Raw genomic sequence first — 27,372 nt, 5'->3', positions numbered from 1 at the left:
GCCAACCTCATTGCTGGTGGACGTATGAGATGTCGAAGCCGGGGAGGGCGGCACGGTGGTCGATGTAGGAGATGAGGAAGCCAGCTCTTTGTCGCGGAGATCCGCCGGTGAAATAGGAGTGGAAGGAAAGAAAGACGAAGGCGAGATATGGGTAGAGCCCGTATAGGAACGTATCAGGTCAGGCTCAGGAGGTGATCGGGTGCGAGAAGAAAAGGGTGGAGGAGCAGCATCACGGTGAGGAGCCAGCCTTATTATACGGCAGATACAGCCGTTGTACAAAATAATCTGAAAAGAGGCGAATAAAGGGAAAGAGAGTGATATTGAGAGTGTGTGTATGTGTGTGTCGGTGTGCGTATGAGGACACCAGTCAGTCCTGGAGAAGCCCCCTAAATATTGGCTGTCTGTAAGATCGGACGGGAGGAATAGTGGCTGCTAGGCGGCGATCGAGGAGTAGGACGCCCGATTCAGAGCTATCTCAATCTAGACAGACCACTAGAGTGCCGACGGATATCGACAACGCTTGGGAAGAAGCGTGTGAGGTGGTGTCTGCCCGGCATCCAAATCCCTCGATAAACGGCTCCGGCGGAGGAGCGTGCACGTGACACCGCGTCGGGATTTCTCTCGCCGTCTTCAAATTGTAGATTCAATTCAAGGATTGGTCTCTCCACGAGGGGATTTACTATTCTCGCACTCCAACCGCCTGGAGATCCATCGAGTCCCTTTTGCACAATGGCTTCCTCGATATCCAAGGGGCCGATTTTCTCAGCGGTTCGATCCCACACCACCGTTCTTCCTTGGTACGCTACAATCGGTTCATCCCAATGTCGACAATTTTCTGTATCACTCCAGCGCAGTGTGCTGCGGGGCATGCCGGAGAACATTTCAGTCAAACAGCCTGCGCAGCCGAGTATGAGGACTAGGGGTCGAGAGCTATCGCGCGCGGAGTTGCCACAGGATATTGGACTACTACCCGGGACGTTTATTCGACCATTATGGAGAGACATGCCCTCGATCTTTCAGCAGCCTGCGGAACGACTAAAGTTGGAATGGCTTTGGGTGAAGACAGGATTTCAGAATTTCCTTGGGTATGTCCTATATCTTCCTATTGATTACCTATAACTTCTCCAGGTCGACAAGACTGGGTCCAGACAATGCTCCTCGAAACTAACTCCGAACAGTCTTCTTGCCTATAGCAAATGGCTCAATAAGGGACTGCCACTTCGATTGAAAGAACGCCGACAAGTAGCGCGCGACTTCCATCAGATGATGTATTCCGCTTTCGCAGCGTAAGAAACTCCGCATTCGTTCATACTATCATCTACCACAATCCCTATCACTAACCGCAAATTTTCCGTGATGACATACAGTGGAGATACCGCGACTCTTCGCAAGATCTGCTGCACCGGTCTCGCAAACGACCTCGGCTCCCGCATCGCCAGTCGTCCCCGAGGCGAGCAAGTCATTTGGTCCTTGGATAAATACATCCGCTCCCCTTCGACCTTCTGCACAGGAATCCGGGTCGTCTCCGACCGCGCCACTCAAATTCCCGAACTCCCCGACTCCGGCGTCCGACAGGTCGTGCTGCGCATCACCAGCCGCCAGTCAACGGGAAAAGTGCAACTCCCCGCCGGAAAACCCGGCCAATGGGTAGACCTGGAAGGTGCCAAGCCTCCTACTCTAAAGCACCAAGATTGCACCGAGTACATTGTTCTCCAGAAACTTCGATGGACTGGCCAAGAGGACCCATGGCGCATCTGGGGCCACACCAAGCCCACTACCGTGGATGATCTCGACAGCCCTTTCTTTGCCTCGGGACTCACTCTTGGTGAGCGCATGGAGGCCATGAAGGAGATGATGGAGGGAAAGAAATAAGGCTTGGAAAGAAAACACGCCAATCAACTCGCTCCAAGAGAGAGATATGATATGTCCAGGCCATATATGCTACATAAATGCCTATATTATTCGGATGTCTCTCTCTGCCGCCTTATAACGGCAACCTCGACTCTCAACCGGTACTAAGGCAAAACCCCAAAACTTGAAGCGCCAAATCTCTCTCTCTCGTCACATGTACTATATTTATCCGACCATCTTCCTCGTTCCTCCTCCTTTCTCTTTTGAATCTGTAATTACTTATCACGTTTGTCAAGTTTAGCCCATAGAACTGGAGGGTGTACCATCATGAAAAGCATCAATCAAGTTCAAACTGATCATATCATGTTCCATATCAACAGTAAGCAGTAAACCTATATAATCGTGGAAGCTTCTCCCATCACAAAACAGTATTATTTACAGAAGAGCAGCAGTACCAGTAGCTAGGATACAACAAACTAGAATAAGAGACACAATGTGTTGTGTGATACGAAGGGGGTAGATGATTAGTTGAACAAAAAAAAAAAAAAAGAACGCAGGTTAACAAAAAGGGAAATCATAAAACATTTAACCTCGCAAATCCAAAAAAAAAAAGAAAAAGAAAAAAATACAGTCATGTTTTTTTTTTCCAAGCTCCCATAAAGCTTACCGCGAACAACTCAGTCATCGTCAAAGATCTGGAAGACGCTGTTTAGGATCGTCTCGATAACGCGAACCTGCCAGCCAGCATCTGCAATATTGCCTCCCGCGCTAGAGCCCATTAGAGTAGGCCTGTAGGATAATACATTAGTAACCTGTAAGATAGTCAAGACACATAGAAGATTTACCCAAAGCAAATTGCGATATTTCCTGCATTCATGCGATTCTGAGTGTAGTGTTCTTGAACTTTGTTGAGGTGCTAAAACAAGTTAGGAAAGAAGCAGAAGAAAGAAAAAAAAAAAAAAAAAAATACAGAAGGGACGGGAGCATACCAGAATTAGAGCCCTCAGAGTAGCGTAATGTGCGTCTGGAAGACCGTTCACAATTGCATGAAGAGAATCTCTTCTTTGGATGTCATCGTCAATGCCTGATGAAGCTGGTTAGCATCGTCAAACAGTTCAGAGCCAGGGCTGCTTACGTGCTGCATCAATAAGGCCTGCATAAGCCTGAGATGTGAATAATGGATCAGGGAGATCCCTAAAGAACTGCTTGAGAAGACCGGCAACGCTGTTGACATCGTGGTGGAAGGTCTCTGGGTTGGTGAAATCAACTTGAGATGAATCTGCCATGTGAAGGTTAGAAATAGCCTACGGTCATTTGAAGAGACATGTACATACCGTTGTCAAACAACGCTTTCATCTGGCTGATGTGGTTCGCACTGCCTGAGAGTCGGTAAATACCCTCCATATCTAGGCCGAACAGCTCAATCCCTTGGAAGCACTGGTAAACAATCATAGGAACAGCAGTTCCATCACGGGAATACAACTCATCCAAGGAAACACCAAAGACTGGCTTGAGAGGTGGAAGGTGCTGAGAATGGCCGTTACCAGATGATGGTGGAGGTCCTTTGGATAGTGATGGTGGTGCTTGGCCCATGTATGATGGCTCATGTGAAGGTGTTGACGAAAGTGGATAAGGAGGTTGGAAGGTAGCCGAGGCATAGGAGTCCGAGGCATAGGAGTCGGAGGTTTGAGGGTAGGGCAGAGGTTGAATATTCTGGGCCAGGGCAGGCGGTTGGACGGGCGCGTGAGCGGGTGTTTGGGATGGAGGCTGCATCGAAAGAGGAGCCTGCTGAGAGAATGACTGGGGCATCACAACGGACTGTCGGTTGCTTTGGGTGCTAGCTTGGGAGCTAGGAGTTACAGGTACAGTCGAGCCTGCAAAGGTCTAAATGCCGTCAGAAAAAAAGCGAAACAATGCTGTTATAGGGAATACCTACTGCATGACGCTGGTACCTGATTTGCTCCGAACTTACAGCGCCGGGATCTTTCTCGTGACTCAGAATATAATCATGGTAATCCTTCTGGTTATCAATCTGCTGGATAACTTCGTAAAGACTTTTAGGTGCGGTGGCGGGGTTTTCAGCGGCTTCTTTCAAGGGGCTGATAGATAATCCTTGCCCAAGCAGGAGCTTTTCATTGAATGTTCCTTTGAGAAAAATCAGCAATAATCATTATACGACATCGAGGGAGGACGCGCACCGAACTTCTGCATCTGCAGTGTTAGGCCTGAATCGCATTCTGAGATCAACTGCTGGATGTTGCGCACAGCCTGTGGTCGGTGGGTGGAAATCAACTCCTGTCGGGCAGACTGGGCGGCCTGGACCTTGGAAGAGTAGTCCGAGTCCGCATGTTGCACCTTGCGCAACAACTCCTCCTCGTGTTGAGCCGAAGATTTGGTTCCCTTGAAGCCAAACTTTCCTCCGTGCTTCTCTCCCGTTTTTACACGATCATACTGTTCCGCAAGAGACTCGTATTTCGCCTTTGCCTTCTCTGCCAAGGCTTCAGCCTCCAGAACCCTCTTCTCCGCACTCAATCCCGTCTGCTTCCATTGCTTGCGACCCCGTTCAATGTTGGTTGTGAGCTCATTGAGATTGTCGGCCATCTGTTGTAGGGAGACTGCAAACTGGAGCCCATGGTCTGCCATGCGCTCATGGAACCGGTTGAGTTCAACACATCCATAGCTGTAGGTGCCTTGGCGGTTATCGGAGCGGTGGGCGGCATCATAGAGAGAACGAGAGAGCTTTCTTAAGCCCTGAGCATGCTCGTCTTCTAAAATCGACCGTTTCTTAAGGAACGTAGCAAAATCCTTGAGTAAGAGGACAATCCGTTAGCATATCATGTGAATTACTAGTCTATTGGGCCGTAAAAGGGACATGGACTTACCTTGGCAGATGCAACGCTCTGCTTCAATCGATTCAGGAGAGTGGTGACGCCAATCTATGTGGCTTGACGTTAGCCCAAAGAGGGAAGGGGCGTTGCAATTCCTTAGGAATATCTCAAGGATATGCGATCGGGCGATGTTCTCACATCTGAATAAATGACTTTGTCTAACCGAGCCTTCAACTCCTCCGAGATCACTGGTGGTCCCTGACGGACCTCCAAAGCTGCAGCGGGATGGTCGGGAGACGTAGCGCTTAGAGGTGGCGCATCGGGGTCCCTAGGCGAAGGTGTGGTGGGCGCAAGGCCATCATGGAGAGCGTCGTCTGCCATATGAGTAAAGATAACCGGAGGGGTATAACTATAGTTAAGAAGAAGAAGAAGAAAAAGCGTAGTAGGGAAAGAATGACGGAAGCCTAAGTAGCACAGCGGCCAGCATGGGGGGTTGTATGTTGTAACCAAGTTACTGTTCGAGGTTTAGCGTGAGGCTTACGTTTGGGGACGATATATATAGACACGACCAAGAGAAGCAGTCTAAAGTAAGTCAGTCGCCTTGAATTAATACCTCCTCAAGTCTGTAGACAGTGCAGAGAATAAATTCAAATAGAAATCATCTACTCCGTCCTGGTGTGGATTAATTATCACCATCATCGGGGCTGCCTCAGGCATGAATTAGTCATCCCTTCCACTCCCCCCCAAAAAACCCTCCAATACCGCCGAGATTCGCGATCAGAAACACTACAACTTTCTTCCGATTTCCGGCACCTTGTACCAGCTCCTTGGTTGTTCCTCTCCCAAAATTGCATGTGTTCACAGGCCCCGCGGTTCCATACCGGCGGGAGTGTTCTGATTTATACTGATGGATCTGGGGTTTCGGGGTGGTTTGGCTCCAAATGGCTTGCCTACACATGCGAATCTGATAACGCCCCCCAGCAGTTCCAGCGACCTTCGGGACAACCCTAGGATTCCACGCCCACTCGCTGGCTTCGATTTTCCCTCCGGAGAGATGGAAAAGACCCCGCCTGTTACGGGGAAGCGGCGGGGGGGCTGTAGGAAGGCCTGTAATGAGTGTAAACAGCAAAAGGTGAGCTAAAACTAACCGCAAGTACCGGCTGCAGTCCTGTATCCAATGGCCCAACAAGGAACTCTACTGCTCTCTCTCTTCCTCTTACCCACCTTTCTCGACCATTGGCTGAATTATGACGAACTTCAAACTGCGGTAGCTTCGATGTGATATTGTACAAACCCCCGCGGACGCCTGTTCGCGGTGTCGACGGCTCCAAATCGAATGCAAGGTTGAACCTTCGTTCAAACGCATCTCCAAGCGAAGGTACACCAGTAGCCCGCTAACCCCTCCCTCCCTCCCTCCCTCCCTCCCTCCCTCCCCTTTAGAGTAATGCCTTGGTTCGCTGCTAATAAGCGATGCTATTAGGCGAAATGCTGAGATGGAAAGGGAGATAGCAGAACTACGTCGACGGCTGGCTACTGATGGAAACCGTCATCATGCCCACGTAGTCGAAGCTAATGCAAGCGATGAGATGTCGCAGTGCTCTGAGGATGTATTTTGTGGCCCTGATTCTGCCGCGTCCACTCGAGGAAGACCCTTGTCTGCTCCTCTAGAGCCTCACGCGTTAGCGACTCCTTTGACTACGCACAGAGACGGGTCTATCCTGTCTCAGGAGGACAGCACCTGGAGACTGGAAGATGTCTCACTCTCCAAACCCCGGGTCGCGCGGCTATTTGACCAGTATGTCAACCTCCCTGCACGGACCAAAGCTAATCAATTCTAACAATGCTCCAGGTTTTTCAAATTCTATCATCCTTTTCTTCCCCTCTTAAACCCTCAGAAGCCGCCTGAGGAGTATCTTCGTCGGTGTCCCTTACAGGCATGGACTATCATCTGCGTTGCTAGCCGACGAGCACCGTCAGAGCCAGGCCTCCTGAGCGCACTGTCGGGGCCGTTCAACCGGTTGCTATGGTCCACCATCACCGGTGTGCCGCAGGATTACCGGGTTGTCAAGGCTCTATGCCTTCTCTGCACGTGGCCGCTCCCGACCACCAGCCAAAGGACAGACGCTACTTTTATGCTCTGTGGTTTGATGATGCAGATTTCTATGCAGCTGGGACTACACCGCCCGGTTCAAGCGGAGGAGTTTACAACCTTCCAAATGGAAGGGCAAGGTGAGGCTGTGAAAGACCGGCTACAAACATGGGTGATATGTAACATAGTAGCACAAGAGTGAGTATTCCGGTCCTCGTATGCGGGGATATACAAGGTTAACATCGTCACAGCGTTGCCACCGGATACGGACAACCCCCAGGAACAATCTATGATTGGGCACTCGAGCCTGCGTCCCTTCGAGACGCCGATTACCATCCCTCAGAAGACCTCCGGATTCGCCTACGGATCGAAAAATTCTGTGATCGAGTCACCAAAGCTCTCTATAGCAGCAGGCCGGACCCTGCAGAGTTCATTAGCTCTGAAAAGCTTTTAATCGTGCAGCTTTTGGAGAATGAACTCAGAGAGATGGAGGTGGACTTTGGTCGAAATATTTCTCGTACGGGCTCTCTACTCTTCGTTCGATCCTAAAAAAAAAAATAAATCCCCGCTGTGACTGACTTGATTTAACCATAGACATCAACATGATCCACTTGCGAGCCGCAGAACTCCACTTGCGTTACTTTGTATTCTTAGGCTCCAACGCACGTAGCGACGACTTGACAAAGCTTTTCATTGCCACGACGTCATTCCTCGGCCGGGTTCTAGATCTGGAAACGTCACCTGGGGAGCTGATCGGGCATGCTACGAACTATATTCTTCAAATGATAGTGTCGGCCGCGTTTGCTCTCATGAAGCTCCTCAAGAGCAATTTCAGACGGCACATCGACTTTGAACACGGGAAGCTGCTGTTCAACGGCGCGATCTCCGCCCTGCGGCGGATCAGCGTGATGGACCACGATCGACCCGTTCGACTTGCAGATATTTTGGCGCAGATGTGGAATGCGGGAGCTCCCGAAGAATCTGCTGGAGAGGATAGCCTGCAACTTAAGGTGCGATGCCGCATGAGCATGAGCCACGTTTATGATACTGTTTGGCGCTGGCGACATCGGTTCCGTCCGATGAAGAGTACCGATGACACTCAAGGTATATATATCCTAGCCTTCTCCCTTTTTTTTTTTTCTTTCCTTCTTCGTCTGCTGACCGTAGCTAATTTCCAAAGTCGCAGCTATAGCCAATCCCAATATATCAACCGCCGTGCCCCGCCAGCCGGACGAGTCCCTTGATGACACTGGGCTGATGTATGCAGCCAATTTTGACGGAGGAGCGTTCTTCAATGAAGCGGGATTTTCCGAAGTCTTTGATTCCCTCAATTGGGTCTTTGATGGGATACCCGATACTTTTGTGGCGCCCCGAGTTATGTGATTAGGCGAGAAGAAGAAGAAGAAGAAAAGTGTGCTGGTTCTTGAATTGCTAGGCTGTTCTGTACATATTCTTGGAGATACCATACATAGAAAGGCGGACGGACAAGAGAGATATATTACGAGACTAGACAACACTCGTATGATTCGTTGGGGGAAAGTTGAGCTGAATATAAGAAATTGGAGAAGGTTGATTAGAAAGAGAGAGACCCCTGAATGTTAAATAACCGCGGTTCCTTGGATCAGGGATTAATACGGTTACTTGTTCCGTATTATTTATTTATTTATTTATATCTTATTTTTGATCTTCCTTTTTTTGCTCTCTCTGTGTGTGGATTATTTAAAAAAAAGGGCTTCGAACTACCCAAGTTAGTTATCTTGCTGTTCGTCCAGTGAGGACGAGAAGATCGTGAACAACCTCAGAATTCAAGACTGGTGGAATTCCTCCCAGTTTCCCGGCGCTGGTTGGCTCTGTGGCTTTTCCACCTCATCAAATTTTCCTTTCCCTGCCTTCAGGAGAACCAAAAGCCAAAGAACCTGAAAAAGACGACGACGACGAGGTCAACGACCTAAGCTAAGGTATCCAACTATTGCCCGAGCTTCCCCTTTGCTTTCTCCCCCTCTCTCCCAACCACCAAAACTCAACTCCCCTCCTCTTCTTCTTCTTCTTCTTCTTCTTCTTCTTCTTCTTCTTCCTCTGTCCACCATCCACCTCCATTTCCTCCGACATCCTTTGTTTCCCTTCCTTTCTTTTCATTTCTTTCCTTGTATTCCTCCTCTTGCCCGCCTCCCTCCTCCCCCTTCCGTGGCTGCGTTGTCGACGTTTCCTGACCGATCAATCAGCTCTGTCGTCCTTCTTCCGTGCAGATCCTCCCGTGTCACTTGTCGCTACATCTGATCCCGTATTTATACCTCCTGCATCGCTGGATCGATTGATCGCCTCGTCTTGTTTGGTTATCGCCGCAATCCTGTATATATCATTGCTTTCTGGAGTGAGAAATGGCGACAGGTCCAGCTACTCAATCTCTCAAGGTCAGCTCCGTTGTTTTCGCCAAACCGTCCTTTCACCCGGGTTCTAGCAACAGGCAGCTAATACTCCAATCGCCAACAGTGTGTGGTAACTGGTGATGGTGCGGTAGGCAAGGTTAGTCGCTCTCCTCCTTTTCTATTCCACCTGGAGCTTCTTCCCCAACCGGGGCCAGCTCGACCAGCCGCAAAAAGGAAACCCTGGGGCTAACTTGCAACCCACAGACATGTCTCCTTATCTCCTACACGACCAACGCCTTTCCCGGGGAATATATCCCTACCGTGTCCGTGACCCTACTCCCTTTCTCTTCAAGTAATGGCGGCGTTGACAGGAATGACCCAGATTCGATAATTATACCGCTAGTGTTATGGTTGATGGCAGACCGATCAGCTTAGGACTCTGGGATACTGCTGGACAGGAAGATTATGATCGACTTCGCCCATTGTCCTACCCCCAAACCGACGTATTTCTCATCTGTTTCTCCATCGTCAGCCCCCCGTCCTTCGACAACGTCAAGGCCAAGGTGCTTATTCCATCCCCACCCCCCGGCGGCTACTCCTGCGCAGGCTGCAATCTGTCTCCAAATCGAGCAACTATGGACTAACCCGCGCACAGTGGTACCCGGAGATTGAGCACCATGCTCCCAACGTCCCCATCATTCTCGTCGGAACCAAGTTGGATTTGAGAGACGACCCTGCCACCGCGGATGCCCTGCGGATGAGGAAGATGGCCGCTGTCACCTACGAGGAAGCCTTGGCGGTTGCCAAAGAAATCCGAGCGCACAAGTACCTCGAGTGTTCCGCGCTGACACAGCGCAATCTCAAGAGCGTGTTCGACGAAGCAATTCGGTAGGCGCACCCATTTTCTAGGATAACACCCTTAACCTGACCTTTATTTTTTTTTTTTTTTTTAATTTTTTTTAGCGCCGTTCTGAACCCCCGACCTGCTACGAAACCAAGGAGCAAGAAGTGTACGATTCTGTAGAGCTTGATCGCTCCGTTAATTTATATTTCATTCTCCTTCCCGACTTATAATATAAATAACTAATCCGGCGTCTCGGTTGTTGGGGCCTTTCGAACCCCCTCGATTTTTGATGATTTTTTTGACTACTCGTTGTTCACCTGAATTGGTGTCATGATTCTGATGTTTTGCGTTTCCTAATCCGAGTTCCAGAGGGCCTGGTATTTTGCATTTCTTTCCCGACTTAGTAGGACTTCAGAGTCCCCATGCAGTATAAAGATGTATGTAACAGCCATACGATACCATGCATTCATTCGCACCATGAGAAGTGCGTGCTGCTTGATGTTTGTTGCTACACGGGTATCCCGGCCATAGATATATATATGTCTGCAAAGAATGTTCTCCGTCAATTGAACCTTTTCATTTGCCTTGCCGTGTAACCTGTCACAAAATCCTGAGCATGCTATAACTCATGATTTCTATGAATTAATGAAGATATATATACGCGGTAATATCCCGTTTACAAGCAGAAGCAAAGCAGCAACCAATGATACAAAACAAAACAAAACAAAACAAAATCATCATTCACGTCGATCTCCCGGCGACACTACGCCATGCGGTTCCTTCGGCTAGGATGCACCCCAGCATAGTCATCCACTCCGGTCTCCTCGGCCTGACCTTTGTGAGTTTTATCCTTGTGGACATTCTGCGCGTATTGCTGTCTCTCCTCGGTGAGTTTCTTGTTCTTGGCCTCGATCTTGGCCTTTCGATGTTCGGATTTGCCGCCGCCGCCAGCACTGGGGGTTGTTATGAGTTAGTCTCGTTGTCCTTTGTCTTGTAGGGGGGGAGGCGATAGGTAGCACTCACGTCAATTCGACGTTGATCCGTCGCGGCGGGTACTTCCCATCATCGAACGACGAGTGATGATAGAGCTTCAGACAAGTCTTCATCCGGTCGTAGTTGTCGAACTCGACAAACCCGAACCCGCGACATTTGGTAGGCTTGTCTTGTTCCGTCGCCACTCGCACGGATATCGGTTCGATCTTCTCGAAGTGCTGTTTGAGCGATTCGGCGTTGGCAGAGTATGGTAGGTTTCCTAGTATATATTAGAAGGCACGCAAGCAGGTAAGCCGGGGGGGGGGGGGGTTTAAAACATACCGACAAAAACGATGAATCTGTTGGCCTTTTGCTTTTGTGCAGGCTCCTCGGTTTCTTGTGTCTCTGAGTCCTTTTCCTCCTTTTTTGCTTTTTTTGCTTTCTTTTCTTTCTTTTCTTTCTTGTCCTTCTTTTCTTTTTTCTCCTTCTTTTCCTTCTTGGGCTTCTCGTCTTTGGTCTCGGGTTCAACGTCGATATCCATGGCTTCGGCTGTCTCTGTCACTGATTCAGGTTCGGGTTCAGCGCCGTTCGTTTCCTCGGTTTCTTTGCTCTTGCTCTTCTTTTCTTTTTTCTCCTTCTTTTCCTTCTTTTCTTTCTTGTCCTTCTTGTCCTTCTTCTTCTCCTTCTTCTCCTCAACAACCTCCTCCTTCACTTTCTCCTTGCGCTTCTTCTCCTTCTTGTCCTTATCCTCCCGCTTGGCCTTCTTCCCCTCCGGCAGCTCAACAGCACCATCCTCCACCGGATTCTGCACGAGCTTGCGTTTCTTGTCGCCCATTTCGTCTTTTTCCTTTCTAACATGTTAGCTCATCTGATCAAAATCATAGCCATAGCTACAGCCATAGCCATAAAAACACAGGAAAAAGAGAAAGAGAAAGAGAAAGAAAAACATACAATTACTTCTCTGTTTTTTTTTTTTTTTCCCCCACTCCCGTTCTTTCTTTAATATCCCACTGATATAATATCCAAGGCGGGAAAAAAAAAAAAAAAATTCCTATCCAGCTGAAAGAAAGAAAAACTCACAAAAACCACAATAGTTAATCGTTCGTTCGTTATTAAAAAAAAATTCAGGAAATTTACTTTTTCTGCCGGGCGGAGATTTGATATTGGGTGGGCGGTGAGAAATCAACTTACCCCGGTCTATATTTTTCTGCCTCAGGTGTCGAGTTTTGTACTGTACCTTTTTTCTACTTTCTACTCCGTACTGTACGTACGTACTATAAAGAGAAAATTACAATAGAACCCGTAAATACATACAGATTGCTACAATGCCAAGTCGGGGACTGAAGAAATTCAAGTAATAGGTCGTCCCGGTACACGATACTATGCTATGCCCTCGTTCCCTTGGGCACACGGGCCAGCCAATAGATAAACACCGCCAGAACAATGTTCAACGCGATATACACCCACATCAGACCAAAGGTGCGCCAGGCGTCATCGAAGTTGCTCGACACAGACGCGAGGAAGGTATCCGTGGTGTGCATGCTGCAGAAGGCACAGCCCGACGTAGCCATCGGGTTCTGGATGTAGCCGCTTTGTACCCGGTCGAGGTAGCGGCCCAGGTACTGCTGGCAAGTCTGGTTCCCGGGCGGATCGAACCGCAGATACTCAACGGGCCTCGCAGTGGACGGCTGTTCCGGACAGACCCGTGGAGAGCATCGCGGAGACAAGGTATGTGAACGGCGAGACGCGATACATGAACAGCCAGAAGCCGGGCATGGCATCCTTGGTGGCGAGGACGCCGCAGAAAACGAGACAGAGCGAGAATAAGAGCTGCGCGACGTTGCCTCCGGTCTCGGCCAGTTCGATCCCGGCGATGACCAGATGCGCGAACGTCGAGGTGAAGAGCAGGAATGTCCAAAGCAGCAGGAACATCAGGGCCCCGCGCTCTGCCACTGAATCGGTGGCCGTTGCATTCTGGTACAGGCCGATTGGGTAGTACCAGCAGAAGAACATCAGGGCTGCCATGAGGGTGTTCCAGGGGATTTCGACCATGATGTTGGCTGCCATAAAGGCCTTCCATGAGTAGGCCTTGGACGGACGCTCGCGTGCTTCGTAGAGAGACCGCTGGGTGACGAAGTTGGGCATGATTTGCTGAACGAGGTTTCCGAAAATGGTCATGAGCATGAAAATACTAAACATCTGGTTCTGAAGGCCTTGGATCGAGTTCGGCGCATGAAAGAATGAGAATCCAATGTACAGGGGCGTGAGAATACACAGAGCAGTCTTGGACCAAATATAGGTTGGGTTACGGTAGTACTGGGCAAAAACCCGCACCAGACATTCCCACAGCTGTACCTGGAAGGGTGCCGCGAATTCACGCAATGCCTTTGGATCACCTTCGTCCACAGGCCTAGCCGATAGCGTTGACTTGAGTTCTGCAAGGTGCTCCTTGACCCCCCCGGTATTCCGGGCTTGAGCGCCATACTTGGGGCCAATCGATCTCGCTATGCGAGCCTGGAGCTGCTCCAATGACTTCTAGCATCCACTCTGCCGGGTTTTCTCCCGGAGACAAAGCATGAGCGCCATTACGAGTGAAATAATCTGAAAGGGTGGAGGAGTTCTCCCCAATTTCTCCAAAGTAGATTGTCTTCCCCCCCCGTCGCCAAGAAGAGGAGCCTGTCGAATCGCTGGAACAACATAGCCGAGGGTTGGTGGATGGTGCACAGAATCGCTTGGCCGTGTTGAGCCAGGGTATCAATCAAATCCAGAATAGACCACGAAGTCTGACTATCGAGTCCAGAAGTCGGTTCATCCAGAAACAAAAGCAGCTGCGGCTTGGCCGCGAGCTCCACTCCGATAGTCAAGCGCTTGCGTTGCTCAACATTCAAGCCCTCTCCAGGCACACCAACCACTGCATCCGCATAAGCTTCCATACCAAGGAGCTTAATTACCTCCTCAGCATAGTCAAGCTTCTCCTGGCGGCTGAGGTGTGCAGGCTGACGTAACAAGGCGCTGAATCTGAGGGCTTCACGAACGGTAGTTGTAGCCAAGTGGAGATCCTGCTGCTGCACATATCCTGTCTTACGCTGGAAGGATTGATCACGTAGGCGGCCATCAACAAGCATCTGGCCAGTAACCACCCCCATTGTGACTCTTGTTGCTAGAACATCTAACAACGTCGTTTTCCCTGCCCCCGAGACACCCATCAAAGCGGTACAGGTGCCAGGCTTGACCCAACCATCAACGTTGTCCAGAATCCTTCGTGGTTCTTTTTTGATCTTGATATCGTAGCACACATCTTCCCAATGAAAAGTTGCTGTTTGTCTTTGGATTTTGGCAGAAATTCGAGGAGTGGATTCCTCTGTCTTTGCCCCGCTGGATGGCTGGCTAGGGCTTTCCGGGTCGCTTTCTCCTGCGGCAAGATTGGGTTGACGACCACGGCGGAAAAGGAGGACCTCACCTTTTGACTTCTGCTCCGAAATATACTCGGTTGCGTAAAGATAGATAAAAGCAAAAAAGACCATGAAGCCGATAAGAATGCCCATATTTCTCCATAGATGCCCGTTGGTGTAGTTGTAGCTTTCAGCCACATACTCCGTCCCAAACACCGTTGTAGATCCAGACGTAGCGCCAACCGTGGAGCAAATTCGGTACTGCATAGACACACTATCATAGGCGCCCCCCCCAGAAGGGACAAGAGAGGAACAGTCGAATTGTCGTCCGTGAAATTCGTTTACCATGAAGCTCTCGAACGAGTAAGCAATCGGGTTGATATAATTCATCCAGCGAGACCAGCCAAGCATATTCCGGGTGGGGATTGTAAAGCCAGTGTAAATGACCATGCCGAGAATCAGTATAGCTGCAGGCACAAGGGCCTGGGAAAGTGAGCGAGATGTTGCTGCGATTGTTCGGAAAATCATTGACATGGTGAATGTTGTAACCACAGAGAAGATCCAAAATATAAAGAAGGCGCCAGCATCACGACGTAGGTTGGTCATCAGGTACAATGGCACATTGAATGTGAACGAGTTAATCAATTTGTAGGGCGTATCGCATAGCATCGATGCAACTGCCTCGGCGAAGGGGTGGTAAAAGGCATATCTTGCATGCTTCTCCACTATGGGCCGTTGTGCATAGAGGGTCAAAATTTCCAGGGCACTTGAGAAGGCATTTAAGAGAACTGCAAAGAATAGAAGGGAGCCACGAGCATAGAAGCTACTTGTGTCATGTGGGAGGTTGAAAAAGACTGAACCAATGATCAAAGCCATAACGAAGTTGCCAACCAGTGCAGTTGCTGTTAAACTATAATCTCCACGCAGTCGCTGGAATCCACGGACAACACAAATATCGATTTGGCTCCATATTGAGATGGTGTATGGCGACTTCACTCGCTGCTGCTTAGCCTGCATGGCTTTGCGAGCATCCACGAAGGCATTATAAGAAGAACCACCCAAAGGATATTGAGCTTCGAATTCTTCAATTTCCTTCATAAGCTCGGCGTGGGCCTCACTTCTTTTCCATACCGCTGCGAATTCGTCTGGGGTGCGAGGGACACGGTCTTCGAATCCGGGCCGAACCAACCGTTCTGGGGGACTGGTGAGCGAAGTTAAGAAATCGGCTGTTGTTTGACGATCAGGGCACTCGAATCCTATATCGACAAAGAATTTTTTCGCATCTCTAGTCTTTCCGAAGTAGATTTGCCTTCCTTCATAAAGCACGGTGACCTTATCGAAAACATCGTAGGCACTTTGAGAGGCTTGGTATATGGCAACACAGGCAGATGTGCCCGCATACTTGCTCATTAAAGCCAAGTTTTTGCAGAACTCCAAAGCATTGGCACTATCCAGACCCCGAGTACTGTTATCCCAGCATTGTAGAGGAGCCTGACTTAAGGTGGCTTCTGCAATACTGACGCGTTTTCTCTCTATAGGGGGTCAGCAGTGTTCCATGATGGGGATTTTGGATATTTACCTCCACCGCTAACACCACGGACAAAGTCATTTCCCACACGAGTGTTGATTGTGTGGGAGAGCCCTAACATAGCCATCACCACATCTCTCATATGCTCCGCATATTGTTTGTGGCTGACTCCTTCGAAGCGGTTTCGTGGTGCTCTCGCGAGGGCGGCGAAAGTCAGTGTATCTCCAACTGAAAGCTGAGGGAAATGGATATCGGTCTCTGCTGTGTATATTGCTTCTCCACGGAAGGCGTTTTGCATCTGTTTGGCAGATATGCCACCGTTCATCTCTCCAGCGATAGTCTTGAGCAAGGTCGAGCATCCGCTACCAGGCCTTCCCAAGACAACAAGCATTTCCCCACTTTTGACCAGTCCATCAACGTCACGAAGAATCTGAATTTTTGGCATTTTGATCCCGACCAATCTGCGAGCAATGGTTCCAAGCTCAAGGAGAGAATTCAACACATTTTTTTGGTAGTCAGTCGGAGATCCAAATCCGTGGACGTTGAGATCCTTAAAGGCAACACCGGCTGTTCGATCAGGATACTTTTCAGGATCACGGGACCTGATTGCGAGCAGCATCTTCATCCAGTCCTGGACTCTGAAGTTCGAACTGTTGGGGTTGAGGGTAGATTCAGGGTCATCAAGGAAGAATGGGTTATCAAGGGTGCTTTCGGTGGTTAATCCCGTGGATTGACGAGTCAATTTTTGGACTAGATGTCCTACACGAAATTCAATCTCGTCTTCCTTTCCATGCAGAATCTCTCCATCTTCAATCTTCCCTTTCTCAGAACTCTCTGTATATTCATTTTCAGAATGGTCGTCAACTGTGCTGTCATTCTCGTTGGCTTCGTGCAACTGTGGGACATTGTGGCTCACCACGGACTGAGACCGGGGAGTACTAGGGCTGATCACCCCAAAGAACGGCATTTTGCTTTGATTTTCTGTCTAAAAGGTTTGTTAGAATGTGTGAGAGAGGGGAAGAGACGGGGATGAATTGGTGGCGAGCATTGGAAGTTAAGCAGCGGGAATCTTAACAATTCAGATAGAAACATGATCCTGACAATGCAGCTCCCACAAATGTGGCGTTAATAGCCAAAGTCGATGAAAGAAACCTCAAAGCCACCAACAATATCATATATGTAAGCCCCCTCCAGACCTATTAACTATGCAACGAACCACAGGCAGTGATTACGCTCTAGTGTCAAGATATTGTTCGATCTTCAGAGACCCACCCAGATGCGGAGGAATCGTCTGGCAAAGGGTTTACGGAGATAACTGGAACATAAGCAGCTTCATGGCAAGAGAAAATCCCGATCCCGAGAGGAAAAGATGTTCGTAATGCCTGTCGTTGCGAATATCTTACTACTTAGGTGCACTATGGTGTAACAACAAGTAGACATCTAGGGAGTGAATAAACACAGCCCTAACCTATGAGAAGGAAAACCCTCTCGAGACCTCGCCAGAATTTGAAAGAGCCTGATAATCCGGTGACTTTGCATCCCAGAGTCAAATAAGGATCATGGACCAATGGGTCCAGCCAGATGCTTCCACTCTAGTACCCCATTAAGACTGTCTGTTGTCTGTCATTGTTCATCGGGTCATCCTCCGAGGTTCCGAGCTACACGGCAGAGGAGAGGGTTGAGAATGGGTCAGAGAGAGGCAAATCTGACCTCAAAGGTTCAGCTGAGCTCCTGTATTATGCATTCTTGAAGATCAAGGCCCATAATAAGAGTTAGGTACTAATGGTGACGGTGGTGCCCCAAAGTTCACGGAGTCCCGGGTGTACCTACGACGGTTCCTTAGGTACAGTTTAAGCTTATCTGGTCGCGGCTGTGGTAGCCACATTTTGAATCTCCAGAGCAAATCTCAAAACGCCGAGGGTTAGCTGGGTTCATGTAATAGTAGTGGGGTAATATAGTATCTAGGTAGTTTGTAGGTTTGGTATATCGCCCATTGTCGAAGATTGAAGTGAAGGTCTGGGAGGATGAGGTGGTTCAAAAATACCGTACTTTCTCAATACACGACTTCTTATCCACTTCAAGCAAACATCCGGCATCCGAACCAAATTTTATGAAGTTTGATGGCACAATATCAATGTATAATTGGTTTATACTGGAGAAACTGATTACTCAGCTCTGCATTGTAAAATACAATAACCTGATATTACACAGTCATTACCCCGGATCGAAGACTCTCCGATAGTCTAGTAGATTTAGCACCGTTGGACTGCGGTGCTGAGGACGAAAGTGAGGGGAAATCACCAGCTCTTTCTTTCAGTGGGTTATTTGATCCCAATCAACTTTCAGTAATACTACCTTTTCAACTTCATCTTAACTCTTTTCTTCAACTGAATATACCATGGCCTTGACCCATATCCCATTATTAGCGCTTCTTCAACACCACCATTCCTGACTGCGTAACGCCAAACATATTCAGATCTTTGCAACGGCGTGGCTTCGTGATGAACTTCGCCACATACAAAACGATCTGAATAATGAGTGGCATCGCAAAGAGTAAGAGCAATGCTGGATACCAGCCAGATCGGGTGGTCATGTCGGAAATCAGGAATTCTCTTCGATTTCACCCTTCAGGGACAGAGCAGACAGGTTCTCGACGAAGAAAGACCGTGGGTATTTTTCTTTCGTGGATATCAGGATCATTTCTAACAGTCTATCCACCCAGGCTAGCAAGAAGCGCCGATCCAAGAAGGCGCAATGCGCTGTCGAAGAACCCATGCTCCCAGACAAAGAGAGGGCCAAATTCTCAGATAGCATCAATGAATATAGGCGCCAAAGGAACCTAAAAAAGTACTCAACTACCCTTATTATTATTGGTTATCCTCAGCGGAGCACTGACGTATTAAATTCGATAGTCTCATGATGATTGATCGTTTAGAGACAAAAATAGGACGGATGGAAGCTCGGTTACAGGAGTTAGGTTTCGATATAGCCAGCGATAGAATGGTCACTGCACCATCCTTTCCCGAAGGACCTGATGATTCACAATCCGGAACTCCTGCATTTCCCGAATCCGACAACACAACGGAAGACAAGGGTGAGGTCTGTTCCGAGAATATGCATGCAGGCTCACAAGTGCTTCCTACAACCACAGTCCCGGACCTGGATAGATACGTGGCCGAGCCAAGTTTATACGATGAGGAAGATCATTCTACGAAGGATGATCTTGCTAACATATTCATCCCTAGGTGTCTATTGGATAAACCGACCACTGGTGGTGAGTTCTCTGCCATGCTACACATTCTAATCCACATCATTGACCAAGCGTCCAGGTTTGTCTGCATTCTCGCATGGTGGACTGGAGTGGATGAGCCAAAAGACCGGGTTAACTCCAATACTACCAATCGACGAATATCAAAAGCAAATGGCCTATGCTTCAATACATGGTGCCTTTCCCAGAAAGGCGTTCTACCCGCTTCCGCCAAAGGAAGAAGTATTATCCATTCTGGATGACTTCTTACAGAACTTCAACAAAATGTGCCCTTTATTTCAACCCGCTAAACTTGTCGCCCTCTTCCAGCAAGATAAACTCGATATCAACTCTCAAAGTCCTGCATGCTGGGCTAGTATCAATGTTGTACTCGCTCTAGGAACTTCGTCTCGCGTTAAGAATTGGGAAGCGGTGCAACCAGATTATCAGAAAAGCTGGTTTTTTATTAAAAACGCACTCTCAGTCCTAAACCGTCTTTGCCTTGGCCCAGCAAGTCTATGGTCCATCCAAGCCCTTTTGGGAATTGTATGTCCCAATTTCCCCCATTCTTATAGAGAAGTATTGATAGAGCCTAATCATTTTATCCAGATCGTTTTTCTTTTAGGAACCATGGCTTCTGAACCTTGTAACTTGTTGATCGCTACCGCTATTCGTTTCTGTCATGACCTTGGGCTAGAGAGGATGGATAATGTATCTGCGATGAATCCAGAAGAGTCGGAACAGCGACGAAGGGTGTTTTGGATCGCTTATAGCCTTGATCGAGAGTGAGTCCATTTGGATTGCAATCTACAACCGAAAGTCACACTGATCCGTCCAGTATATCTCTTCGCTCTGGAAAGCCTCTAGCACAGAGTGACGATGACGTGAGTATAGGCCTACCAACAACATCACATACAGACCCCCAACAAACTATACCCACGAAAAATACATACGACTGCTTTGATGCTTTTATAGCCCATTGTCAACTTGCCACCATCAAAGGTCAACTATATAAAGCTCTTTATTCAGCTGCAGCAGAGAATAGACCACTTGGTGAGATAATGACATCAATTGGGATACTAGATGAGAAACTCGAACATTGGAAAAGGAAACTGCCTTCGGAATATCAACCGGAAGCACAAATTTGCCCGCTTCTCCCGCAATCTCCAGCGTTCATCATGCTCCTCTTCCTACATTACTCATATTTCAACTGCGTGATCGCAATTCATCGTCTAGTTGCAAGCCGAGGAATCAATATAGGAATGGACCTACCTGGAGAAGACGGAATATGCCTCTCGGCTAGTCCCCCGCCCCGTTCTAGAGTATTTATGTCAGCATCACTATGCGCCGATGCTGCGAGAGCCTCAGTGAAGCTGATGAGATACTTGCCAGAAGGGGATTATGCCGTTGTCGGGTAGGTTTAATAGCCCTAACTGTTCCCCATTACACAACCCTAACATCAATGTGCTAGGTTCCTAATACACTACCCCATCGTAGCGCTAAAGTCACTTTCCTCAACCATAATTCGTAACCCTCGAAGTGCCTCCCGGTTAACCGATATGAAGCTCATTGGCCAGGTGGAGGCGTTTTTGTCGTCTCTCGCCGTGAACATACCCAATGATGGCATAAAGCAGATCAAGACATACTGCACAAATTGTCGCTCGGCGGCAGAAGATGCAATCCAGAAAACAATACAGTTTTGTGGCACATGAGTATGTTTTACCGGCATTGGATACAGAATTTTAATATTGCCCCACGTCCACAAAGCTACCTACGTATATTTGTGTTGAATGCCCACGAGACGTACCGGATAATCCCCTTTAGGAGTAGAAGTTCGAAAGTAGCCTTTCGACCCTGCAAGGGGGCATAGTGAGTTTGGGAAAGGCGACGCTTGGGAAGAATTGCCCAGGTAAACATCTCGCCTTACAAAGAGATCGCAGGCAAAATGGTCGATGCATACTAAACACGTTTTATTTAGGTATATACATGCCGACAATATCAAACTTCCACAAGAATAAGAAGAAAAAGCTAAGCCCTACTTTATTAACGCCACGTAATCCATAATATGCATAACTTAAAACACCAAGATTTTAATTCCCTTCTGCTTTGCTCCATACCGCTCACGAAACTCGGACCGGGTAAGGAGCTTAAGAAGTGGTAGATGGGTCTCTTTCATGTCGAAAATACCTCTTTGCTTCTGATCAACGTACGATCCATCGATAACAATACGTTCCAGCTCATCCAGTTTCAGGGATCCTACAGGGGTTAGTATAAACTTCTTAAACAAAGACAGCGATCATAGGCATAAGACAGTACCAGAATCAATCAAATCAGAGATTCGAGCCGGGGTTCCAGCCCCGATTGCCACTCTATAACGGTATTTAGCCTTGAAATATAGGTGGATCTTGACGCGGAATATATAAGCCTTACCGTGCTCGATCCAGGAACTGCTTGGCTTCCTCCAGCTTAATGTGCTTCGCAAACAGCTTACCGATAGGAGATTCCTTTGTCTGGAAAGTTCGAAGGGACCTTTGCATCCAGACTATTAGTATTTCTCTTCCCAGTATATCGTCATGAGCTACACACCTCACTACATCGGCGGCACGCAGACCAGCAGGAGAGACAACAATGGTGTGAGGTGTGCCCTTGTGCTGAGATGCCTTCTCGAAATCGACTCCTTTGTTAGGACTAAAGGCCTTGAGGAAATCAGGAAGCTTCTCGAGTGTTCTTGCGGCATCAAAGGATGATGTATCAAGGAAAGCGGAGTCTGCATTCGTTAGTGAAAATCGAGCAGCAAATTTACCGGCAAGGGTCGCAAAGAAATCATCATACCTGGAACACTAATATCGCTCAGCTCAACAGCAGTCAGCTCCTTGTTGTGTCGCTTGGCCTTCTGCGCAAAGTGGTCTGCAAGTAGCCGGCCATCCATCTTCCCAATGGACTCATCCATGCCACCTTTGCGCTCTTTCTCCAAGGGCTCTCCTCTGATCATCTTCGGTTTATCGGTGTCCTCTGTCTTCTTATTTCCATTTTTCCTCTTCTTCTTCTTCTGATGACCCTCGGAAACATCACCGGTAGGCTTGGAGGCAGCGGCTTTTGTCTCCTTCGAGGATTCTTCCGCATGTCTCTTGCGCTTCTTGTCCACCTTGGCGGCTAGGCCGGAGGGAGTGGCTGTTTCTCCAGACATATTTCGTTTTTGAATAAGCAGTGCCCAAATATATTCAAAGATCGAGCGAAGAATCAATGGCACTCTCGTAGGTGCAAACGGTTTCTCCGCAATTCTTGCACGTCTGCAGCGCAACTTTTTTTTTTAGCTGAGTCAGCGGGATCTTATCGATAAGCTTTTCCCCAATCAAGCCCGACTTACTAAGGAAGGTTGTTATGCCACCGCCGAAGACGCGCTCTAGAATGCACAATCGACCCCTCGTCAACTCTTCCCTTGTCATCGCATATTGGTCCACACCTATTGTGGATTGAATTTCGGCGCTTCCGTTGTATATACGTTGGGTATTCTGATGCTAGGGGTACTTTGCTATCCGCCTTGATGTCAGCTACTCCAAACCGGCGCGGTCGCCGGCGCGCGCGGGATTCTGATAGCTCTGAAGCATTCACTCCGGCCGGTGATACAACACTCACGAGGGTTGGTGCATGCATTATCTGGTCAAAATACGTTCCAATGCTAATTAATCGATTTTGTAGCTGCAGCGACTTCCTAGTCATACCCGGTATCCTTCCACGCCGAGTCGACTTGCGTCAACGACGCCGTTAGCGAACAGATCAGCTTCTCGGTGGACACCAGGGACCAGAGCTCCGTCAACCCCATATGGACTTCGCGCAATGCAACGACGCGCGGCAAATACCCCTGGTCGGGATCGCCGGAAAAGTGGACGTGGTCCACGGGAAACAACGTTTGATGTTCTGCGGAACCTAAGTAAAGGTATGTGTTTAAAACGATAGGTGCTGCATGGAAGTAACTGACAAAAATATCTAGCGCTTGCCCCCATCTCACAACAGATTCGTTCATCGCCACAGGTACAGCCCGAATTGGAGGTGGAACAAGAACTAGACGAGATTGACGAGCTCGATAATGAACCGGAGATTGAGCGACCACGGTTATCCTTGCCGTTAGAAGATGTCGAGGAAGATGACGAGGGAAGCCCCGAGATACGTCCACCTCGGTTGTCAATGGCATTAGAGGACGACGATATCACGCATACTTCTGTCGAGTATCCTCGAAGAGCTACTCTGGATCGCGATAGGGCGCGGCTATCTATGATGAGTTTTGGTGGTGCTCGCCTTAGCGAGAATTTCGGGGATGCTACCAGGCTTGACAGCGACTCTGAGGGCGGCGATTTCACAGGCTTAGTGCACGATGAGGATCGGGATGAAACTGTCATCAGCCAAGGCGCTTTTGATCGGGGGTAAGTCCCAGTGTGCGCAGGTGTCATTAGGCCATGTTACTAATAAATGTTACGTGTAGGGGAGAAACGGAAGATCTTGGGCGATTCAACTTCGACTTCAACTTTCCATCGCCCCAAGCACCTATCGATGATTTGAATCCGGATGGACCTCTGCACGACGACGAAGGGTTTGAACTGCCAGCCGTCGATTTGGAACCAGATCTTGGCCCTGGATCCGATGACAGCGACGATGCCGGTGATTTTACCGGTGGTTTCGGACTAGAACTTAACCTTCCGCAAAGAGTGACTCCAAGTGAGAGTCCTGGACTGATTGGCGGAGGGTTGCGGGATGGAGAGACCGTTATACAGGGTTCAAAACAGAAGAAACTCTCGCGACATGGAATTCCTGTCCCCAATTTGCCTGCAGGCGTCGTTAAAAAGCTGGCTACGCGCTTTGCACGAGCTCGAGCAGGGCCCAAGGCGAAAATTAGCAAGTCCACTCTGGCGGCTATTGAGCAAGCCTCTTCATGGTATTTTGAGCAAGTGGGCGAAGATCTAGCTGCATATTCCAAACACGCTGGCCGCAAAACTATCGATGAGGCCGACGTTACAACCATGATGAGGAGGTGAGTTTTGAGGGAAGTCTTGGTGTTTTGAAATCAGAATGCTAATTCGACAGGCAACGACATCTCAATAACACTACAACGGTATTTTCTCTCGCACAAAAGCATCTGCCCAAGGAGCTGCTGCAGGATATGAGACTCGCAATGCCGCCATGATGAATACTATCTTACAGTAAACCGTATAATAGACAAGCAGAACCGACGCCTCCGTATGCGCGAAACCAGCACGGCAAAACTACCAATTCCGATTCTGACGCACACGACGTGTGGCCTCGTTAGGCCTCTTTCGGATAATCATCCACAGCATGATAGATGTCGCAAGGGACAATCCGTACCTGCATGAAGTTAGCAACGATTCCCGGCTGGGCCGCGATATGAAGCCCTGGGAGGCTCGAAATGAACGTACCATGTGAAGATATACTGGCTGTGGTTGTTTTTCAGGTTCACTTCGGCCGGTCGACCGATCGGGATGCCCTTTGCCTCCCTGTCGTACGACTCAACCAAATCCGGGACTAATAGACTCAGGTTAGCTGCAGCGTCTGCAGACTAGATAGGAAATTAGCTTACCCATTGTCTGCTCAATCCAAACCGGCTGACTGCCGGTCAATTCAGCCATCTGCTCAACATCTGGAAAGTAGAATTTCCCTTCCTCCGGCTTGTTATCCGGCGTAAACATGTTCTTCTTCCAGGGCTCCCGTAGTAGCCCTTCAACAGTGACCTCGCCCTGCGGCAGCCCCGTCGCCCTGTCCTTTTGGTCCTTCATCTTCCTAGAAATCCACCCCCTATTAACCAGCACCGTACTCTCGCCCTCTCCTCGCTCCAGCGGCGTAACAACCAAAAATCCATCCTGGCCGTCACGCATACGAGGCCCGATCAGCATTTCCTGGTCATGTCGCAAACGACCCGTAGCATAGACACGGCGATAATCGAATTCGGAAACAACGCTGGGATCAACACGCGGAGGGAGCGGGAGAGGATCTCGAACCAGACGATCTTCATATTTCGCGATCAGTTGTGTCTTCCAGTCCAAACGCTGGATCTGCCATGTTCCCAATGCGAACGAAATAATAGGAATCAATGCTAACGAATTCCCCAACCCCGGTCAGTTTCTCCGCGGTAAATAATGTAGCCCATATTCAGGTAGGAGGCAATACCGAGAAGAATTAAACCAGGACCATGTTTGCGACCTGTTCGCACAAGTTGAGCTGGGTTGTCCACGACAGAGAGCCACCGGGGATCATCGGCCAGTTGCCGGTTACTTGAGAATCGGATCTGCTGGCGGCGACATCTGGCGCAAATTGAATCAAGCTTGAAGGCCAGGCGAGAGTGAGGACCCCGGATGGAAGAAATCGGTTGTTGCCATACCGGGGTTGTAGCGGTCCGCTGCAGGACCGAAAAGACCGATCGCATGTCCAATTGGGAACTAGTTGGTATAGTACAGTGAAGATATGGTGTAGCTTTTGCGATGTTGAGCAGAGGTAAAGACTCCTGGAGGAAAGGAAAGAAGAAGGCAGTAGTCGGAATGGTGAACTGATAGTTAGTTAGCGGAGGTGGAACTCGTGATCGGCAATCAAATGGGTCTTCGCCGCCGACGAATTGACATACTCGTCCTTCTTACTCTGCAGCACCACTCCCTCTCCTCAACATGTTCTTCTCCGGGTCACTTCAGGAAGGAATTACACTCGCTGTTCAACAAGCTAAGGCTGTTGTCTGCTTTGTTCGAGGTTTGTTTGTCCAGTAATTGTTGGCGGGGGTCTTGCTGGCGCTCATAGTATCCAGCTATTCACTGATTTCCCATTCTACAGATGACAGCGAAACAAGCTCTACATGGGAGGAAGAGTATTTTCTAGGCGATGAGGTACTATGCGCAGGCTCTGTCTTTCAGATTTGGGGTGCAATTATTAACATGTTTTCGTTGAGCAGTTTACGCCATTACTCGAAACAAAATCTGTCCTATTGCGCATCGCCAAAGACAGCCCAGAAGCAGGGTTCCTCTCCTCTGTTTGCCCTATTACACAATACCCGGTAGTGATTGCCATAAGGTATGAATGAGGTTCAGGCTGCAAATCAGTGGACCCCTTTAGCGCAAGACGGACATTGACAATCTTGTAGAAATGGAATGTTATGCGAATACATCGTACCGGAAATCTCGAAGGAAGACTTTCACAGTCGGCTTATGCTTGTTCTAGATGGCAGTAAACCTCAGACTCAACAGGCTGTGCATTCGACAGTGTCGCAAAATCCACCACCAAGCCAGGAGGCAGGTCCCTCCACCACCCAGGCTACTGAACCGGGCGTTACAGCCCCCTCTACCACAACCGGTACGGCGCATTCCCAATCGACTCCAGGCCAGCCGAGTCCAACTACTCCCAGCAGGAAATCGGAAAATAAGAAGGTTGAAACTACACGGACTCCCCGATATTCTCTACCCACTGCAGCACAGCAACCCCCAAAACAAAAGGAAGGACCTAAACTTGCCAACAAAGACAAGAAAGAGAAGGCAAAGGGGGAGCCTTCCGCATCAAAGCGGCCGCAGCCCACAGAGGAAGCCTCCGCCAGTCAGCCAAGGCCAGCACGTGGTCCGCCTTCACAATATCGCCTTCAGGTACGGCTGTTCGATGGAAGGTCGGTCCGGTCAACATTCACACCATCCCAGACTATTCGAAAAGATGTACGAGCTTGGCTCGATGGCGAAATGGGGGAGGAAAAACGACCCTTTAACCTGAAGCACATTCTCACCCCCTTACCAAACCAGACTCTTACGATTGCGGAGGAGGACCAGGCGCTTCAAGAGCTCATAGTCGGGTCCACTGCGACCTTCGTTATGGTCCCCGTCAAGTCATATATAGAGGCATATACGGAGTCCAGCTCCACGTTAAGTTTGCCTGTTCGAGCAGTTTCCGTCGTATATGGACTGGTTTCCTCTGCTGTCAGCACCGCCATAGGGCTAGGAGCCTCATTGTTTGCCTATGGCCCCGCCGCTGCATCGTCTCAACCCGAACCCGCCCAACCAAGCACTCCACAGCCAACAGAGGATACTGTGCAGCGGCGCCGTCCATTCGCATCCGGCCCAAACATTCGGACTCTGAGAGACCAACAAAACGACCAGGATAGGAGTCAGTTTTACAATGGGAACCAGGTACGGATTGTATCTACTAACCCTCTCGACCTCACAGTTGGACGTCGATGTTGCGGTCGCTTTTACTAACGTTATTTCACGTAGCTTAATTTC

General features: G+C 49.0%; 11 protein-coding genes across 11 annotated transcripts; 6 read left to right on the top strand and 5 right to left on the bottom strand.

Annotated features, from left to right (window-relative positions):
• The first annotated feature begins 659 nt into the window (after positions 1-659).
• P175DRAFT_0457150 (uncharacterized protein) lies at positions 660-2,216 on the top strand. The gene is made up of 3 exons (XM_040894647.1): positions 660-1,085; positions 1,179-1,286; positions 1,368-2,216. Exons 1-3 carry the CDS (start codon positions 730-732, stop codon positions 1,870-1,872), a joined length of 969 nt encoding a protein of 322 aa, XP_040753330.1. The 5' UTR covers positions 660-729; the 3' UTR covers positions 1,873-2,216.
• On the bottom strand, positions 2,137-5,315 carry rgd1 (putative Rho GTPase activator (Rgd1)). The gene is made up of 9 exons (XM_040894646.1): positions 4,878-5,315; positions 4,734-4,787; positions 4,050-4,656; positions 3,788-3,996; positions 3,186-3,735; positions 2,987-3,130; positions 2,841-2,935; positions 2,697-2,767; positions 2,137-2,640 (listed from the first exon to the last, which is right to left on the bottom strand). The coding sequence occupies exons 1-9, from the start codon at positions 5,058-5,060 to the stop codon at positions 2,529-2,531; spliced, it is 2,025 nt and encodes a 674-aa protein (XP_040753329.1). The 5' UTR covers positions 5,061-5,315; the 3' UTR covers positions 2,137-2,528.
• A 156-nt stretch (positions 5,316-5,471) lies between these two features.
• P175DRAFT_0515969 (transcription factor domain-containing protein) lies at positions 5,472-8,429 on the top strand. The gene is made up of 7 exons (XM_040898883.1): positions 5,472-5,811; positions 5,951-6,057; positions 6,160-6,474; positions 6,529-6,966; positions 7,020-7,285; positions 7,363-7,872; positions 7,949-8,429. The coding sequence occupies exons 1-7, from the start codon at positions 5,587-5,589 to the stop codon at positions 8,149-8,151; spliced, it is 2,064 nt and encodes a 687-aa protein (XP_040753328.1). The 5' UTR covers positions 5,472-5,586; the 3' UTR covers positions 8,152-8,429.
• Positions 8,430-9,146: 717 nt separating this feature from the next.
• Positions 9,147-10,563, top strand: racA (putative Rho GTPase Rac; the record flags this gene model as incomplete). Its single annotated transcript, XM_040898882.1, has 6 exons — positions 9,147-9,191; positions 9,259-9,291; positions 9,399-9,457; positions 9,517-9,697; positions 9,790-10,022; positions 10,098-10,563. 6 exons carry the CDS (start codon positions 9,147-9,149, stop codon positions 10,156-10,158), a joined length of 612 nt encoding a protein of 203 aa, XP_040753327.1. The 3' UTR covers positions 10,159-10,563.
• P175DRAFT_0500823 (RNA-binding protein) lies at positions 10,534-12,019 on the bottom strand. The gene is made up of 4 exons (XM_040897032.1): positions 11,902-12,019; positions 11,293-11,797; positions 11,002-11,230; positions 10,534-10,931 (listed from the first exon to the last, which is right to left on the bottom strand). The coding sequence occupies exons 2-4, from the start codon at positions 11,783-11,785 to the stop codon at positions 10,742-10,744; spliced, it is 912 nt and encodes a 303-aa protein (XP_040753326.1). The 5' UTR covers positions 11,786-11,797; positions 11,902-12,019; the 3' UTR covers positions 10,534-10,741.
• Positions 12,020-12,335: 316 nt separating this feature from the next.
• On the bottom strand, positions 12,336-16,837 carry P175DRAFT_0508828 (uncharacterized protein; the record flags this gene model as incomplete). The annotated part of the gene is given in 5 exon segments (XM_040898383.1): positions 12,336-12,614; positions 12,637-13,385; positions 13,405-13,626; positions 13,739-15,874; positions 15,922-16,837. The coding sequence occupies 5 exon segments, from the start codon at positions 16,835-16,837 to the stop codon at positions 12,336-12,338; spliced, it is 4,302 nt and encodes a 1,433-aa protein (XP_040753325.1).
• A 1,949-nt stretch (positions 16,838-18,786) lies between these two features.
• Positions 18,787-20,829, top strand: P175DRAFT_0434210 (fungal specific transcription factor domain-containing protein; the record flags this gene model as incomplete). The annotated part of the gene is made up of 5 exons (XM_040893645.1): positions 18,787-19,144; positions 19,200-19,663; positions 19,727-19,902; positions 19,956-20,531; positions 20,589-20,829. 5 exons carry the CDS (start codon positions 18,787-18,789, stop codon positions 20,827-20,829), a joined length of 1,815 nt encoding a protein of 604 aa, XP_040753324.1.
• Positions 20,830-21,093: 264 nt separating this feature from the next.
• Positions 21,094-22,518, bottom strand: P175DRAFT_0457134 (uncharacterized protein). The gene is made up of 5 exons (XM_040894645.1): positions 21,950-22,518; positions 21,704-21,884; positions 21,548-21,646; positions 21,434-21,486; positions 21,094-21,373 (listed from the first exon to the last, which is right to left on the bottom strand). Exons 1-5 carry the CDS (start codon positions 22,302-22,304, stop codon positions 21,192-21,194), a joined length of 870 nt encoding a protein of 289 aa, XP_040753323.1. The 5' UTR covers positions 22,305-22,518; the 3' UTR covers positions 21,094-21,191.
• A 26-nt stretch (positions 22,519-22,544) lies between these two features.
• Positions 22,545-24,762, top strand: P175DRAFT_0500820 (uncharacterized protein). The gene is made up of 5 exons (XM_040897031.1): positions 22,545-22,757; positions 22,817-23,054; positions 23,109-23,538; positions 23,598-24,143; positions 24,197-24,762. Exons 1-5 carry the CDS (start codon positions 22,662-22,664, stop codon positions 24,294-24,296), a joined length of 1,410 nt encoding a protein of 469 aa, XP_040753322.1. The 5' UTR covers positions 22,545-22,661; the 3' UTR covers positions 24,297-24,762.
• On the bottom strand, positions 24,195-25,550 carry P175DRAFT_0477664 (cytochrome oxidase assembly protein SHY1; the record flags this gene model as incomplete). Its single annotated transcript, XM_040895327.1, has 4 exons — positions 24,195-24,475; positions 24,547-24,652; positions 24,708-25,220; positions 25,295-25,550. 4 exons carry the CDS (start codon positions 25,548-25,550, stop codon positions 24,376-24,378), a joined length of 975 nt encoding a protein of 324 aa, XP_040753321.1. The 3' UTR covers positions 24,195-24,375.
• A 235-nt stretch (positions 25,551-25,785) lies between these two features.
• Positions 25,786-27,348, top strand: P175DRAFT_0434944 (UBX domain protein; the record flags this gene model as incomplete). Its single annotated transcript, XM_040893700.1, has 4 exons — positions 25,786-25,864; positions 25,946-25,998; positions 26,061-26,182; positions 26,253-27,348. 4 exons carry the CDS (start codon positions 25,786-25,788, stop codon positions 27,346-27,348), a joined length of 1,350 nt encoding a protein of 449 aa, XP_040753320.1.
• Positions 27,349-27,372: the final 24 nt, after the last annotated feature.

Source organism: Aspergillus ochraceoroseus, assembly GCF_002846915.1.
Source record: "Aspergillus ochraceoroseus IBT 24754 chromosome Unknown P175scaffold_3, whole genome shotgun sequence".
Taxonomy (NCBI): domain Eukaryota; kingdom Fungi; phylum Ascomycota; class Eurotiomycetes; order Eurotiales; family Aspergillaceae; genus Aspergillus; species Aspergillus ochraceoroseus.
This window is presented reverse-complemented; position numbering and strand designations above follow the sequence as displayed.

Bases quoted from the DNA above. Each gene is read 5' to 3' on its own strand.
- P175DRAFT_0515969 (XM_040898883.1), top strand. From the start codon at position 5,587: ATGGATCTGGGGTTTCGGGGTGGTTTGGCTCCAAATGGCTTGCCTACA. The intron at 5,812-5,950 runs GTGAGCTAAAAC...AAACTGCGGTAG, and splicing joins ATGAGTGTAAACAGCAAAAG to CTTCGATGTGATATTGTACA. The intron at 6,058-6,159 runs GTACACCAGTAG...CGATGCTATTAG, and splicing joins AAACGCATCTCCAAGCGAAG to GCGAAATGCTGAGATGGAAA.
- rgd1 (XM_040894646.1), bottom strand. From the start codon at position 5,060: ATGGCAGACGACGCTCTCCATGATGGCCTTGCGCCCACCACACCTTCG. The intron at 3,736-3,787 runs GTAGGTATTCCC...GACGGCATTTAG, and splicing joins TCAGGTACCAGCGTCATGCA to ACCTTTGCAGGCTCGACTGT. The intron at 2,936-2,986 runs GTAAGCAGCCCT...CAGCTTCATCAG, and splicing joins AGGCCTTATTGATGCAGCAC to GCATTGACGATGACATCCAA.
- P175DRAFT_0457134 (XM_040894645.1), bottom strand. From the start codon at position 22,304: ATGTCTGGAGAAACAGCCACTCCCTCCGGCCTAGCCGCCAAGGTGGAC. The intron at 21,647-21,703 runs GTGTGTAGCTCA...CTGGATGCAAAG, and splicing joins CGTGCCGCCGATGTAGTGAG to GTCCCTTCGAACTTTCCAGA. The intron at 21,487-21,547 runs GTAAGGCTTATA...ATACCGTTATAG, and splicing joins CAGTTCCTGGATCGAGCACG to AGTGGCAATCGGGGCTGGAA.
- P175DRAFT_0500820 (XM_040897031.1), top strand. From the start codon at position 22,662: ATGTCAGCTACTCCAAACCGGCGCGGTCGCCGGCGCGCGCGGGATTCT. The intron at 23,539-23,597 runs GTAAGTCCCAGT...TGTTACGTGTAG, and splicing joins CAAGGCGCTTTTGATCGGGG to GGGAGAAACGGAAGATCTTG. The intron at 24,144-24,196 runs GTGAGTTTTGAG...CTAATTCGACAG, and splicing joins GTTACAACCATGATGAGGAG to GCAACGACATCTCAATAACA.
- P175DRAFT_0457150 (XM_040894647.1), top strand. From the start codon at position 730: ATGGCTTCCTCGATATCCAAGGGGCCGATTTTCTCAGCGGTTCGATCC. The intron at 1,086-1,178 runs GTATGTCCTATA...AACTCCGAACAG, and splicing joins GGATTTCAGAATTTCCTTGG to TCTTCTTGCCTATAGCAAAT. The intron at 1,287-1,367 runs GTAAGAAACTCC...GATGACATACAG, and splicing joins ATGTATTCCGCTTTCGCAGC to TGGAGATACCGCGACTCTTC.
- P175DRAFT_0500823 (XM_040897032.1), bottom strand. From the start codon at position 11,785: ATGGGCGACAAGAAACGCAAGCTCGTGCAGAATCCGGTGGAGGATGGT. The intron at 11,231-11,292 runs GTATGTTTTAAA...AATATATACTAG, and splicing joins CAGATTCATCGTTTTTGTCG to GAAACCTACCATACTCTGCC. The intron at 10,932-11,001 runs GTGAGTGCTACC...AACAACCCCCAG, and splicing joins CGGATCAACGTCGAATTGAC to TGCTGGCGGCGGCGGCAAAT.